General features: G+C 41.0%; 1 protein-coding gene across 1 annotated transcript; it reads right to left on the bottom strand.

Moving 5' to 3' along the window:
- Positions 1-10,918: 10,918 nt before the first annotated feature.
- On the bottom strand, positions 10,919-12,221 carry LOC113613119 (ectodysplasin-A-like). The gene is made up of 2 exons (XM_027093577.1): positions 11,590-12,221; positions 10,919-11,406 (listed from the first exon to the last, which is right to left on the bottom strand). The coding sequence occupies exons 1-2, from the start codon at positions 11,983-11,985 to the stop codon at positions 11,086-11,088; spliced, it is 717 nt and encodes a 238-aa protein (XP_026949378.1). The 5' UTR covers positions 11,986-12,221; the 3' UTR covers positions 10,919-11,085.
- Positions 12,222-16,111: the final 3,890 nt, after the last annotated feature.

Below are 16,111 nucleotides of genomic sequence, written 5' to 3'. Positions count from 1 at the left end.
GAGTTGATTTTTGTGAATAAGGTTCCAATTTCATTCTTTTGCATGTGAATATCTAGTTTTTCCAACATTATTTGTTGAAGAGACTATTCCCCACTGTATTCTTGGCACTCTTTTCAAAGATCAGTTGACTGTATATGTATGGATTTATTTCTAGGCTCCCTGTTCTGTTCAATTGGTCTATATGCCTGTCTTTATGCCAGCATCATACTGTTTTGATTATCATAGCTTTGTAATATAGTTTGATATCAGGAGTGGGATGCCTCCTGCTTTGTTCCTCTTTCTCAAGATTGCTTCAGATATTTGGGGTCTTTTGTGGTTCCATACAAATTTTAGAATTGTTTGTTCTATTTCTTTGAAAAATGCCATTGGAACTTTGATAGGGATTTCACTGAATATGTACATTGCTTTGGGTAGTATGGACATTTAAACTATATTAATTCTTCCAATTCATGAACATGGAATGTTTTTCCATTTGTTTGTATCTTCTTTAATTTCTTTCATCAATGTTTTGTAGTTTTCAATATATGTCTTTTGCCTCCTTAGTTAAGTTTATTCCTACATATGATATTCTTCTTCATGCTATTATAAATGGGATTGTTTTCCTAATTCCTTTTCAGAGAGTTTGTTAGTATATAGAAATGCAAGTGACTTTTGTACATTGATTTTGTATCCTGCAACCTTACTGAATTTGTTTATCAGTCCGTGTCATCTGCAAACAGGGACAATTTAACTTCTTCCTTTCTGATTTGGATGCCTTTTACTTTTTCTTGCTTAATTGCTCAAGCAACAACGTCTACTATATCTGTTCTATATCAGTGAATAGAACAGATGAGAGTGGCATCCTTGCCTTGTTCCTCATCTTAGAAAAAGAGCTTTCAGTTTTTCACCATTGAGTATGATGTTACCTGTGGGCTTTTCCTATATAGCCTTTATTATGTTGAGGTACTTTCTTATTATTTCTGGTTTGTTGAGAGTTTTTATCATGAAAGAGTGTTGAATTTTGTCAAATGCTTTTTCTGCATCTATTCAGTTAATGTAGTTTATCACATCAATTGACTTTCATATGTCGAACCATCCTTACATCCAGGAATAAATCCCATTTGGTCATAGAATATGATCCTTTTAATACGCTGTTGTATTCAGTTTGTTAGTATTTTGTTGAGGATTTCTACAGCTATATTCATCAGGGATATTGGCCTGGATATTGGTAGCTTTCTTTTCTTTTGGTGTGTTTGTCTTACTTTGGTATCAGGGTAATGCAGATCTCATAAAGGGAGTTTGGAAGTGCTCCTCCTCTTCAATTTTTTTGGAGGAGTTTGAGAAATGTTGGTGCTATTTCTTCTTTATATGTTTGGTAGAATTCACCAGTGGAGCCATCTGGTCCTGTGATTTTCTTTGTTGGGAGGTTTTTGATTACTAATTCAATCTCCATACTAGTTATAGGTGTGTTCAGACTTTCTAATTCTTCCTGATTTAGTCTTGGTATGTTGTATGTTTCTACAAATTTGTTGACATACAATTAATTGTTCACAGTAGTCTCTTATGATCCTTATATCTTTGCCATCAGTCTTAATGTCTTTTCTTTCATTACCGATTTTGAGTCCTCTTTTTTGTATTTAATCTAGCTAAGGGTTTATCAGTTTTGTTTATCTTCTCAAAAATCCAATTCTTAGTTTTGTTGATTTTTCTATCTTCTATTTTGTTTATTTCTGCTCTAATCTTTGTCATTTCCTTCCTTCTTCTAACTTTGGACATTGTTCTTCTTTTCCTAGCTCCTTGAAGTATAAAGCTAGGTTGTTTATATGAGATTGTTCTTCTTTTTAAACGTAGACATTTATTGCTATTAACTTCCCTCTTGGTACTGCTTTTGCTACATCCCATAAGTTTTGGTATATTGTATTTTTGTTTTTGTTTGTCTCAAGGTATTTTCTAATTTCCTTTTTGATTTCTTCTTTGACCCAATGGTTGTTAAAGAGTGTAGTGTTTAATTTCCACATATTTGTGAATTTTCCAGTTTTCCTTTGGCTGTTGATTTCTAGTTTCATTCCACTGTGTTCAGAAAAGATACCTGGTGTGATTTTAATCTTTCTAAATTTGTGAAGAGCTGTTTTGTGATCTAACATGTTATCTTTCCTGGAGAAAGATATGTATGCTTGCAAAGGATGTGCATTGTGCTGCTGTTGGATGGAATGTTCTGTATATTTTTGTTAGGTCCATTCACTCTATATTGTTGTTGAAGTACTCTGTTTCCTTATTGTTCCTCTGTGTAGATGGTCTATCCATTACTGAAAGTGGGGTATTGAAGTCTCCCATATAATTGTATTACTGTCTATTTCTCCCTTTGATTCTGTCAACGTTTGTTTTATATATTTAGGTTCTTTGATATTGGTGCATATATATTTATAATTGTTATATCTTCCTGTTGGATTGACCCTTTTATGATTATATAATGTCCTTTGTCTCATCTGAGTTTTTGACTTAAAGTCTATTTTGTCTGATATAAGTATAGCCACCCCTGCTCTCTTTTGGTTACCATTTGCATAGACTATCTTTTTCCATTCTTTCACTTTCAGCCTATCTGTGTCCTTAAATTTAAAGTGAGTTTCTTGTAGAAAGTATATAGTTGGGTCTTGCTTTTATCTTTTTAGCCACTCTATGTCTTTGACTGAGGGAGATTTATCTATTTACATTTAAAGTAATTATTGATAGGGAAGGATTTACTATTGCCATTTTGTTGTTTCCTGTTAGTCTTGAGAGTCTTTTGATTGTATTTCCTCTCTTGCTGTCTTTCTTTGTGTTTTGTTGATTTTTTTGTATTGATAAGCTTTGATTCTTTTCTTTTTCTTTTTTGTAACTTCTATAGGTATTTTTTGTGGTTACCTTGGGATTTAAAATATCTTGTAACAGTCTATTTTAATCTGATAAGAACTCAAGTTAAACTGTATACAAAAACTCTACATTCTAGCTTCTTCCCCATACACACTGTTATTTTTCCCACATTTTACATCTATTTATATTGTGTCTTTTAACATATTTTTATAGTTACTTTTAATACTTCTGTCATTTAACTTTTATGCTAGAAATAAAAGTGACTTATCCACTACCATTACAGTAATATAGTATTCTGTATGTGTCTATATATTTATCTTTACCAACAAGTTTCATACTTTCTTATACTATCATGTAGCTGTTTAATATCCTTTCATCTCAAGTTGATATACTCCCTTTAGCATTTCATGTAAGGCAGGTCTAGTGGTGATGAACTTCCTCAACTTTTATTTGTCTGGGAATATCTTTATCTGTCCTTACTTTTGACAGGTATAGTATTCTTGGTTGGCAGGGTTTTTTTTTTTTCCCATCAGCACTTTGATATATCACCCCACTCCCTTCTGGCCTGCAAGGTTTCTACTGATAAATTTGCTGATAGTCTTTTGGGGGTTCCCTTGTATATGAAAAGTTCCTTTTCTCTGACTAGTTTCAGATTTTCTCTTTGTCTTTAACTTTTGACAATTTAATTATAATATGTCTTAGTGTGGACTTGTCTGGGTTTATTTATTTAGCAGTGTCCTTTAGGCTTCTTGAATCTGGTTGTCAATTTCCCTCTCAAGATTTGGATTGTTTCCAGCCATTAATTTTTTTGAATAAGCTTTCTAGTTTTCCCTCTCTTCTCCTTTTGAGATTCCCCTACTGCCCCTATTGGTCCACTTGATGGTGTCCCTTAAGCTTTTTCACTCTTTTTCATTCTTTTTTCTTTTTGTTCCTCTGACTGAATTATTTCCAGTGACATTAGTTCACTGATACTTTGTCTTGCTTTATCTAGTCTGCTGTTGTATCCCTCTCATGAGTTTTTCAGTTCGATTAGTGCTCTTTAGCTCCATGATTTCTGTTTGGCAGTTTTCAAATATTTTCTATATCTTTGTTGAAATTCTCACTTTGTTCATGCATTGTTCTATTGATCTTGGTGAGCATCTTTATAACACTTACTTTGAATTCTCTGTCAGATAAATCTCATAACTGTTTCATTAGGGTCAGTTTCTGGAGACTTAATGTGTTCCTTTATTTGGAACTTCTTTGCTGATTTTTCATCTTCCTTTACTCTCTATGTTGGTGTCTGCATATTACACAAAGCAAGTACCTCTCCCAGTCTTCATGGACTGACTAGCCTTGCACTGGAGAAGATCTCCACCAGTTAGCCTAGTCAGAGATTCTGAGGGCCTCTAACAACTCTTTCCCTCCCCAGGGAGAAGCAAGACGCTTTGGTTTCTTTCTACTCAATCTGTGCTGAAGTGGGGGAGCTATGGCATTTACCAGTCCAAAATGCCATTTCCATTCTCTTCCACATGGCTGGACTGTGCTGGATGCATCAGAGCTCCAAGCCTGGCAAGACAGACGCCAGTTCTTTGGGCAGTCCCAGAGAAATTTTGGCACTGAATGCACAGATCTACTCTTCCATCTCCAGGAATAAGTTGAAAGCTGGAATGTTTCATCCACTCACTCTATACTGAGCAGGGGGGAGGATATATGGTATCTACCAGCCCCAACCATTGTCTTGTTCTCCCCCAGGAGGCTAGAATGTGCTGGATCACTTAAAGCTCCTAGACTGGCAAGTCAGATGCCAGTTCTCTGGGCAGCCCTGGGGAAGTTGGAGCACTAGATGCACAGATAAACTCTTTCCTTCCCCAGTGGAATGTTGAGAGCTAGGATTTTTTGTCTTCTTGCTCTGTGCTCAGCAGGAGGAAAGATCTATGGTGTCTACAAGCCCAAGCCACCATCTCTGTTCTCCCCTAGGGAGATCCATCAGATTTCTAAGACTGGCAGGACAGAAACCATTCCTCAGAAAACTTGGGGTGCTAGATGTGTGAATCAATCCCTTCCCTCCCTAGGAGAAGGTGGAAGCTAGGGGCTCTCTTCCTTATCATATGGTGCTGTGGTGGTGGCAGGGACTCTGGTGAGAGGCTGTCTCAAATCTCCCTACTGGCTTCAGTGTGTCTGGTTTCATGTTTTCCCTGGGTACAGGAGCCTTTCAGTTAGTTCCTGGATTTCTCACAAAGGGAATTTGTCCATGAATTGTTGCTGAATTGGTGTGTTTATGGGGGAAAGGATGGTCCAGGACTTCTTAATCCACCATCTTGCTGATGATATTCTCTTAAGAATTACATTTTTTTTTTTTTGGTCAGATGTGACTAGCTGATTCTGAAACAGATACAGAAAGGCAAAGGGCCAAGAACATCCAAGATACTTTTAAAGAAGAGGAACAAGGTAGAAGGATATCAAGAGCTTATTATAAAGTCCAATAATTAAGACTATGGTATTTGTGCAATGACAAATAAACTCATAGGGGTCTTCCCTGGTGGCACAGTGGTTAAGAATCCACCTGCCAATGCAGGGGACATGGGTTTGATCCCTGGTCTGAGAAGATCCCACATACTGCGGAGCAACTAAGCCCATGTGCCACAACTACCAAGCCTTCACTCTAGAGCTCGCGAGCCACAACTACTGAGCCCGCATTCCACAACTACTAAAGCCTGTGTGCCTAGAGCCTGTGCTCCGCAACAAGAGAAGCCACCACAATGAGAAGCACACTCGCCGCAACTACAGAAAGCCCACGTGCAGCAACAAAGCCCCAAACGCAGCCAAAAATAAATAAATAAATTTATTTTTAAAATAGACTAATAGAACAGAACAAACAATTCAGAAACAATCTGACACATATGTAGACACTTGGTTTATGACAAAGGTGACACAATAGAGAAATGGGGAGGAAAAGACATTCCCTATAATAAATGGCACTGGGTTGAATATCTATATGGAAAAGACAAAACTTGGTCCCTGTATCTCATCATACACAAAAATCAATTTCAGGTGGACTGCAGATCTAAATGTGAATGGCAAAAGCATAAAGCTTCTAGATGATAATATGGGAGAATATCTAAATGCTCTCAAGGTAGGAAAATACTTCTTAAATGGAACACAAAAAACCCTAGCCATAAAGGAAAATACTGAAAAACTAGACACATTAAAATTTAAAACTTCTGTTCATCAATGGATACTATAAAGAGATTTGGGAAGGGTTTGCAACCAAAAAATTCAAAAGTGGTTCATAGCCAGAGTACATAAAAAATTCCTACAAATCTATAAGAAAAGAATAAACAACCCAATAAAAATGTGCAAAAGACTTGTATAGGCACTTCACAAAAGATAACCAAATAGATAATAAACATATGAAAAGAAGTACAACTGCATTAGTCTTCTGAGAAATGCCAGTTAAAATCACAATGTGATATTACTACAAACCCACCCACCAGAATGGCTATAATTTAACGAGTGATAATAACAAGTATTATCAAGGATGTAGAACAGCTAGAATTCTCATACATTGCCAGTGGGAATATAAATTGGTTCAATCACTGAGAAAAGTTGTCATTATCCATAAATTTGAAAATATGCATTCCCTACGACCCAGAAATTCCAATCCTAGGTATATACCCAACAGAAATTCAAGTACACATAACCAAAAGACATGTATAATAATATTCATAGTACTGTTATTTATAATAACCCCAAACAATCCAAATATTCATTATCAGTAGAATGAATAAACTGTGGTATATTCAAACAAGGGAATAATATACAAAAATACAAATAAAAAACTACAGCTGCATGTAACATCATGGATATCAAAAAACATAACATCGAGCAAAAAAAGAAAGCTCCCCCCCAAAATACATACTATGTGATTTCATTTATATCAAGTTCAAAATGGGCAAAACTAATCATGTTAGACATCAGGACAGTCATTCACTTTGGAGGAGGATGGTATAGTGATATGGTGGGGGTTTTGAGATGCTATTTCTATTTCTTGACCTGAGTTCTGGTAACATTACTGTATTCATTTTACAGTAATTCATCCAGTTGTACAATTATGATTTGTGACCTCTTCTGTATGTATGTTACACTTGAATAGAAAAGTGGGGGGAAAAGAAATGAAGAGCTAAGTGATGGGTATTTATAGACTAGTCAGATAAAACTGGTCCTCTATGAGGGTCACCCTGCAGGCAACGCAAGTGGTTTCTCTTGGTCATGTTCTTGGGGATTAAAGGGCTTCAGAAGTTCTCTAGTATAAAGAGATCTTCTCTATAACGTAATCACAGATAAACTACAAGTTATTTTTCACAAGATCTAAGAGAGAAAGAAAGATGAGACCTACATGCAAATAAAACAAAACATCAAATAATACATTACAAAAAACTCTTTGCACCATCATAGAGGTAATGTGGTTAGGGCTTTTCTCCATTTTACTATCTAATGATTCTAGAAACCAGTGAGACATTGCCAGTGGAACTATCTACTCACCTAAGCACAGTTAACAATTCACAGGCTTAGCAAGGCCTGAGGAAAACAGGCCTGTTACAAATGTCTTTGTTTTACATGAACATCTCTAAAGGCCCCAAATAATAATTCAAGCCAACAAGTGTTTAAGTACCCTAACTATAATCAGCACTGTGTACCACGTATTGTGGAAAAAGACAAAAAGGAAGGCAGATTTCCAAGGAGCTCTAATATGAAGACACAAGTTTTATTAAACACAATAACAGCAATAACTGGAGAATGATTCCAAGACAGGATATGGTGGGTGGGTTGCAGGAGTAGAATCGGTAAGAGAGAAAATGGGATAGGTATAATGCAGCCAGTTGATCAAAAGCCTTGAATGTCACACTGAAAAAAATCTAGATTTAAACTTATAGAAAATGATCTTATCTGGATCCCACTCCCCTAAAAAATTCTTGGATTTAGCGATTCCCAGTCATTTTCTTGATCAACAGGCCTTAATAATTAACATCAAATCTAGATATACTAATGTCCTATCTAGTTAAACCAGAGATGTTTTGTGCAAAGTTAACGTTGACTTCTATGACATCACCTCAAATAATTAGAGACATATTCCAAATATTGCTAACAGTCCCCAATAAACCCTTAAAAGTCTACATAAACATATTTTTCTAAACACTTAAACCTTAGAGTTTCAGTTACAGTATCTCTTGGGGAAATCATCTGAATGAGACACTACCTTTATTTGCCTCCCCCACAAAATAATCTTTCAAGCATTAAAAGATATCTAATACTTAATATAGTGGCTGACTCATAGCAGGCTTTCTATTTATTGAACTAGATTGTTAAATTACACCAGTCTATTAACCTTACTCATCTCTCTCATGGTTTAGTAGACTTTGATCATCACCCTCTCTCAACCTATCTCTCCAGAGTGAAAAAACAACTAGAAAGTCCCTCCAACCTTTTGATCAATTTAATTTGTTTTCTGGGGATTTGTATCAGCTGTTAAGTTTTTCTTGATGAGCAGCCACCAGAATTACCTATATGATTGTGAATGCAAATCCACTTTTGGTCTTTTATATGGAAAAGATAAGAGTTTTGTTTCATCATTGTTTTCAACACCCTTCCTGATAATGCCCACCATATTCTCGGCTTTGAGGACCAAAATCACAACTGGGCCAACTTCTTCATAGACAGATAAACAGTGATTTTTATTTTAATCTTTTTTACTCTAACAATAATATTGTGTATTGTCTAACTCAGAGACTGATGAGATGTATTTAGCTCCTGAGATCATCTCCAATGAGTATCCAGATAAACCTACAGATACTCAGCTACTCCAGCTGAAGGAGACAGGTATGATTCCAGAAGGTCCAAAGTGACCCTTTCATTTTTTATCATGAGCAACTGTGCCCCCACTGGAAGGCTTTTCTAATAAGTCCCTAGGAGAACTTTGCTGATCTCTCTGCTATGCATCCTGACTGCCCTAATTTCCTTCTGTATTCTGTTTTTAAAGTTTTTAAATTGAGGGATGACATACATACATCTTCAGTGACTTCTAGATCCCTTTCTTGAATCATAACTGAGCCCATCATCTCATAAGCATGAATAGGTTTGCATGACCTTATACAATGAAGTGCCTCTGACTATTCTGCCCACTTGGTCTCATGAGATCTTCCAGCAATTTATTCTCATCAGTTTGCCTTCACTCCTTGCAGATAAACTGGTGAGAAACCTGAATGTTCTGCTCATTGAAGGGTGTATATTTTTATCTTTTTTCCTCTCCGTCTAAGAGCTGCTGTAACAGCAGCTGTTTGTGTTGAAAACTAAAATATAAAAATATGACCTACGTGGCCAAATCCCACAGGCTGTTTACTTCCTTATTTATGAATCAGATTCTGTCAGCACAACTTAGAATCCTGACTGTCAGCAATACTGCAATTAAATGTCCTTGCAAAGCCAGCAGAGGGTGCACCAGGGCACTGTAAATTTTACCCAAGATGTAGCCATACTAATTTAATAGCCAATCAATGTTTCCTTTTTTTTTTTTCTTTTCTTGGTATACTAAAACTAACACCCTCAAGAAAACTTATGTTGAATCTGGGCTAAAATTCCTTCAAAGCATACTCTAATTCTCCTGAAAGTCAAGTTCAGGAAGAATAAGGAATACATGGTTAAATATAGTCTGGCCAAAATGTAGGTAGAGAAGAAGAAAATGATGCAGATCGGAGCCCTCTCCTTTGCAAAAATTCCATAGCTCTACCCAGCTACCAGACAAAAGGCTCCAGGAAGTAGTATATTATAGGGGAATGGGCACTGAACTCAGAGTAAAGAGACCAACTTCCATTCTAATTTTGATCAGAGTTGTATGACCTTGGACAAGTCACTTCCCCCATAGGAACTATGTGTTCTCCAAGGGGAATGATCAAATGGATTCATGGCCCCTCATAACTCTAAAAAACTCTGACTCCAATTGATGTCAGCAAATGCAAAAAGCCAGTGTGCTTGTTATTACTTCTCCAAAAGATTAAAACGGAAAAAATAAAGGACAGAAGATAAGGCGCTGTATTTAAACCTAGACAGAACTATTTGAAGCACCACGCAAAGGCAACTAAATGCCATTACAGACCCTATGAGAATCCCACACCATCACAGGAGCCCCAGAATACAACTGTTCTACTAATCCTCAGCCTACAAACAGGGGTCTGTCCATTCTGAATGCCAAAAGGCCTTGCCACCATTTGACTAAGGAAGTTCAATTCCTTCATCTTTTCACAGAAAACCAATGTTCGGCTGCTAAGTATTTCTACTGGGCATAGTCGCGGGGCAGGGGCGAGGGTTTGTTGTTGGGAGGTGGATAGATAAAGGGAACCAGAATCCTAGTTAATTATCATTTAGCTACTGTGTTTAAAGTTTCAAGTATGAGAAGCATGTCTACTGATTCTCTTCTTTGATAAGCTGTTATATAAGTTGAAGTGTGCTAGCAAAACATTTTAAGGCTCAGGACAACCTTTCAACGCAAAATGTAGAAACTGTGTCCGCCCTAATATTAAAGCATTATCATGACACCAACTTTGGATGGGTGGTCAAAGTAGCACGAATAATGTTTACAGAGTATGACAATGACTCTGGATGTGGTAATAAATATAGAAGGCCTGGGTCACTCACCTCAAGGAACTTATTTGTATAACTTGCCCTCTTCCCCAAGAGGAACAAATTGACTGTTATTCTTTAACCACCTCAAAAGGATCCTTGGCTGCTTCTCTTAAGTTTTACGTGAGACAAAATAATGGCAAACAAGAGAATACTTAGTTTTAGGGCACTAAATTTCCTTAAATAAAGAACTAGAAAAAGTAGAAAACAAACACCAAAGCTAACAGTTTGCTAACCAGGGCACAAACACCATAAAGATTGTATTAAAAAACAAAAGAAACAAACAAACCAAAACTAACAAACAAAAAAACTGGGAGACTATTCTTGAGTCATTATTCCATCAGTAGATTCCTGCTCACAAGCAAGCAGGAGTGAAGACACTTCACACCAACCCTCCCCACCCCACTCCCCAAAAAAGAGTCAGAACCGGCATGCAAAGGGTGAGTTTTATTCCAAAGATTTTTTAAATTACTGTTTCAAAAGTTGTCTAGCAAGACGGCATATTTCTACCAGAATTCCTCAGGGGCGCTGATCCTCACTAGAACACCGAGGACAATCCGTCTCAAATTGCAGGTAAGTGTGAACAAGCCCACGATCCGGTCAGTGCACCAGCACCCCGGCGCAGAAAACACGGTTCAAAGTTGTTTCAACGGGCGTGGAGCAGTTATTACAGCTGTTTACAGCTCCAACTCCAAAAGAGAGCCTGCTAGTGCTGGCATGAGCTCTGGACACGAAAAAACAAGCACCGCGGGCGCAGAATCTCACCGGGAGCAAAAGGGCCAGGCTGCTGCCGTTAGTCAGCCTGGGGGGCAGCGCCCGCACCTTCGCGCCGCGGCCCGGCCGGGAGCGCCGCCAACTTTTCCCGAGGCAGCCGGAGCTGGGGGCGGCGGGCGCCGGCCAGAGTTCCCAAGTCCGGAGGTCCTGAGAGAGTCAGGGTGAGCTGGGCCAGGGACCGAGGACAACCTGCCCCGGGGCGACCTCTCCCCAGCTTGTCCGCCCCCTCCCCGATCCCGCCGTCGAACTCGGCTCGAGGTGGCAAAGTCCTCCCCAGGCCCCCGCCCTGCGCACATGGGGAGGGGGCCCTGCCCCTCCAGAGTGACTCACCTGGTGCCCGTCCTGGGCGTCTGGGGGGAGCGTAGCTTCTCCCCGTTCCAGCAGCTGCTGCTGCGGGGATGGCTGCCCGAAGTGGCGGGTGATGGAACCGTCGGGGTCGAGTCCACCGGGGCTGCTCAGGGTGCCCGAGGTGCCGAGGTTACCGGGACCGCCAAGGCTGGACTCGGCTCCCCGCTCCCGCCGCAACTCGGAGCGCAACTCTAGGTAGCAGCACAACGTCAGCAGGTGGAGGGCCAGCGAGAGGCCAAAAAAACCCAGGAAGAGCCGGCAGCTGTTCCCTTCGCCAGCCCGGGCAGGGGCCCCGCGACAACCGCAGCCCTGGCTCCCGCGCTCCCTCGGCGCTGCCGCGGGCTGGAGTTCCCTGCGCTCCACCTCGGGGTAGCCCATGGCCTCCGGAGACACCCACTCTCTGAGGCCCGGGAGCCGCCGCGTCTGCCTCAGCCCTTCGCGACCCCTGACAGGCGGCTACTGTCCTGCCATCGGCTGGGGACTGCAGGGACCCGTTCCTGCGCGACGGAGGCTGGGCGGGACCGAGCAGGGAGCAGCCGCAAGTGCAGCTCCACTCCGAGGGGTGGAAAAGGGAGGAGGAGGGGCGGGAGAGACGGGCGGCTCGGCCCCGCGGAGGGAATGAGGGAGGAGGCCCCGGCCGACCCCGCCCCGTGCCTCAAGCGGCTGCCGGGACGCCCAACCACCGAGCCCGCCAAGCCTTGGCGCCCCGCCCCATGCCGTTCCACCCGGGGCCTCCAGCTGCGGGGCGGGGTCTGGGGGCGTGTGGGTTCGCCTCTGCCCCGTGGCCCCACCCAGCTCTTCTCTCTCACCCCGTTCCAGTTGGTGACTGTGGCTGTCGTTCATCCCTGGACTCCGCCCCAATTTAACCCTTGAGCGCCAGTATGGGGTCGGGGGCGGGGAAGGGGGGAAGAGGAAGGAAGGAGGGGGAGGCTGAGAAGAATTGGGGAACCTGGGAAGGAAAGTAGAGCAAAGAAAAGGAGGCGGAAACTAGTATTAATAGAAATGTTTGCAATTAACTGCAGTTGTTAATAACATCATCCAGTACTTATCTGTTGCTTTCAATCTTCAAAGCGTTTAACAGACGTTAAACTAATTAAAACAGTTTTGGGTTTGAAATGAAACCATGCCTGCTGGGTTTGCAATCCAATGGCGCGCCAAAAGAAAAGGAGACCCAGTAGCCTGAGAGCCAAAGGAAGTGAGAATGAGGTGGGACTGAGACAGTCCCACTCCTGGAGTGAGTCTGGGGCCTCAATCTAAGTGACATCTGTGCCAGGTGGAACTGAAGTGATGCTGCCTCACGCAGGATAAAACAGTCCCCTAGGATTTCTTGGTATATTAATTAATTCAAAGTATTGATCCCTTTACATGTAGAAATTGCTGTACGAGAGAATCTACAGCCAGTGTAGTTTTCTTCTTCCACCGCAGCAGGAGTTTTGAGTGGAGAACAAGTGCCTTCAATGAGCAAATGGGGAAACTGAGGGCCAGAATAAGGTGGATTTTTACATGGGTGGTCCACAGAATGGCCAGACAGTATCGGCATCTCTATTTGCAGGCAACTGTTCTAGTCTCTCCACCCCTCTCCTCCTCTCCCTGGAGTAGTCCCTGGGGGAAGTTCAACAACTCAGCCAAATGTTCCAGATGGACACTGCTGCAACTGCAGCATCTTCAACCCTCTGAAAAGGGTTCAGAGCAAAACAACAAACAAAAAATGTGGCAAATGTCAGAACAATAGACCCTGAAATGAACGATGGAAAGGATTAGTTGAGTCGAAATTAACAAGAGTTACTAGTCCGAGATTATAGAGAGCTAAATGACCATAGCAGGGGAAATATGTATGCTTCTTGGTCACTATGCACTCCCATTCCCATGTTATGAATAATTAGCAGTTTTATTGACTTGAAAAGGGTAGGCCTAAGACCTAGGCTGGTGAAAAAGGAGAAAAATAGGGGGAAATAGAAAAGAAGAGAAACAACAAAACAAAAACAAAGCATATGGTGGGGAGGTCAGTCCAAAGATTACAGAGGTCATAAACCTTAAATATATTAGCCACAGGCAATTTTTCTTTCAGACACTTTGGGAATGGCCTCAGTGCTTCAGAAACATCTTTGTGTCTCCTCATTAGCCCTTACGTATGAACTATAAAGTTTGCAAAGAATATCATCATCATGCAAATAAGAAAATAAAAAGGGGCACTTAGCTAATCTCAAATTCTGCTTATTCAGTCAAGGAATTCTAGATGCTGGCTGGAGGAACTGCCAGGCTGATTTAACTTAATTATCACAGCCCAGGATTATTAGAAAGAATGCTAGACTAGGAGTCAGTAGACCTGACCCTGCCACTGGTTTGCTGGGTCATTCTGAGAAAGTCACTGCTTTTGAGGACCTTAGTTTCTCCAACTGTAAAATGAGGAGTTTGAACTTAAACAGCTATAATATTGTGTTTTATCTGTGTTATCACTGACTATTTTGACTTGGTTGCATAAAGGGTTCAAAGAGGCTGCCTCTTCTTCCCCTAAAGTGAAAAGGGAATAAATAACAGCCACTCCTGGGAGTGGTGGTGGTGCTCAGGGGACTTACTAGTCTCAGCTTACCATGTTCTACCAGGCTTTTCACAGCTTGACTGAAGACCCTGGGTTGCACCATTGCCTTCAGAAGTCCTGCAAATTGCATTTGATCTGGGACCTCACTTTGGTTCCCAAGAGGAAGAACATATGGCTTAATATGAAGTAGAAACATTGGAATGGGGTAATCCAGTGAGGAATGTACATGGTTAGATGTTTTTTTTGTTGTTGTTGTTTTTTATAAATTTATTTATTTATTTTTGGCTGCGTTTGGGTCTTCGTTGCTGTGCACGGGCTTTCCTCCAGTTGCAGTGAGCAGGGGGCTACTCTTCGTTGCGGCGCGCAGTCCTATCGTGGTGGCTTCTAGGCACGCGGGATCAGTAGTTGTGGCGCGGGCTCTAGAGCACAGGTTTCAGCAGTTGTGGCACTCAGGCTTAGCTGTTCTGCAGCATGTGGGATCTTCCCGGACCAGGGCTTGAACCCGTGACCCCTGCATTGGCAGGCGGATTCCCAACCACTGCGCCACCGGGGAAGCCCTACATGGTTAGTTTTAAAAAGTATTTTGAAGTGTTAATTCAGTTCGCTTCTATGCTTCCATAAGTATCCCATCCTCTACAACACAGGTCTCAAAATGACAGCCTGCAGGTTACATCCAGCCAACAGATGTGTTGTGTTTGGTGCAGTGTTGGCTAAAATTTTGGATAAAAATAATAATTGCCAGGATCCAGAAATCAGGAGATTTCACCCAAAAAATCCCTATTTCTTTAAAGCATGCTAACACTGGATCCACATTCCCATATGGCTACAGTCAGCTAGAATTGCCCCCTTGAGACAAACATGAGCAATCAAGTTCCACAGTCATCCCCACCTTCTTCCTTTAGTCTCCATTACTGTCCTTGTTACCCATTTCCCTTATCTGTCTGGCCCCATGTACTCTAGGAGACAAGATATCAGCTCCTTAGCATGACCTATAAACTGCCCTTCCAACCTCACCTTCTGCCACCCTACAAGGAACCCATACTCCCACAATCCTAAAGTCACTGACACTTCTCACACTTATGTGTCTTTGCACAAGCTGGTTTCTTTGCCAGGAATGCCCCGACCTTGGAAAACTGATAAATTCTTCAAGAATCAAATCATGTGTTCCCGCAACTCCTTCCAAACAGATTTCCCTTTTTGCTTTCACTGCACCCTGAACATATCTCAATGATATCTCTGACCACATCGTATTTGTATTTATTTGCAGGCTTTCTTACCATTAACCTGTGAACAACGTGATAGTAAAAATCATGTCCTTTCCATTTTGGTAGTCCCAGTACAAAGCATAGCATCTACCACATAGTAGATAACAGTATTGTTTGTCAAATGAATGGGGCATGACATCTGCTATGGTAACCTGGACTGCCTAGAATTCCAAAAATGGTACTGAGCAAAAGGATGCCTGTCAGTACCACTTATGAAGCATGTACTGTGTGCAGAGCTGTATAACACACTATCGAAAGAAATAAAGGAAATAGAACCAGTTGTGCAATTATCCCCTTATTTGTGCCACTGTTGGAGTTGTGGATAATCCAGAAATTCAAATATAATTGGTTTGTAATACCTCACTGGCTTTCTGTCCCATCAAATTTCCCCTCCTAATTTTATTTGCCTGGTCCTAATATTAAAAAAAGTATTAGTTGACAATATATGAAGAATAAATGTTCAAAATAAGTTGACAGCCTCTGAACACCCACCAACTGGGCAGAAGATGCTAAGGAGTTGGGCAGGGACTGGTTTTTAAATACCTCTTAGCTCTGTTTAATCCACAGAACAAATCACTGACATAGAGATCACAGAGTTGACTCTCTGACCCACTTAGTGACAAGCAGATAGTTGGGAGGAACATGGGCTTAGGACTTAAGATCCTCACTTACCAGCTGTGTGACTTAGGACAAGTGATTT

The sequence above is a fragment of the Aethalodelphis obliquidens genome, unplaced genomic scaffold, assembly GCF_003676395.1.
Source record: "Aethalodelphis obliquidens isolate GAN/ISIS:26980383/991018 unplaced genomic scaffold, ASM367639v1 scaffold85, whole genome shotgun sequence".
Taxonomy (NCBI): domain Eukaryota; kingdom Metazoa; phylum Chordata; class Mammalia; order Artiodactyla; family Delphinidae; genus Aethalodelphis; species Aethalodelphis obliquidens.
The sequence above is the reverse complement of the archived record's forward strand: the minus strand, read 5'-3'. Positions and strand labels throughout refer to the sequence as shown.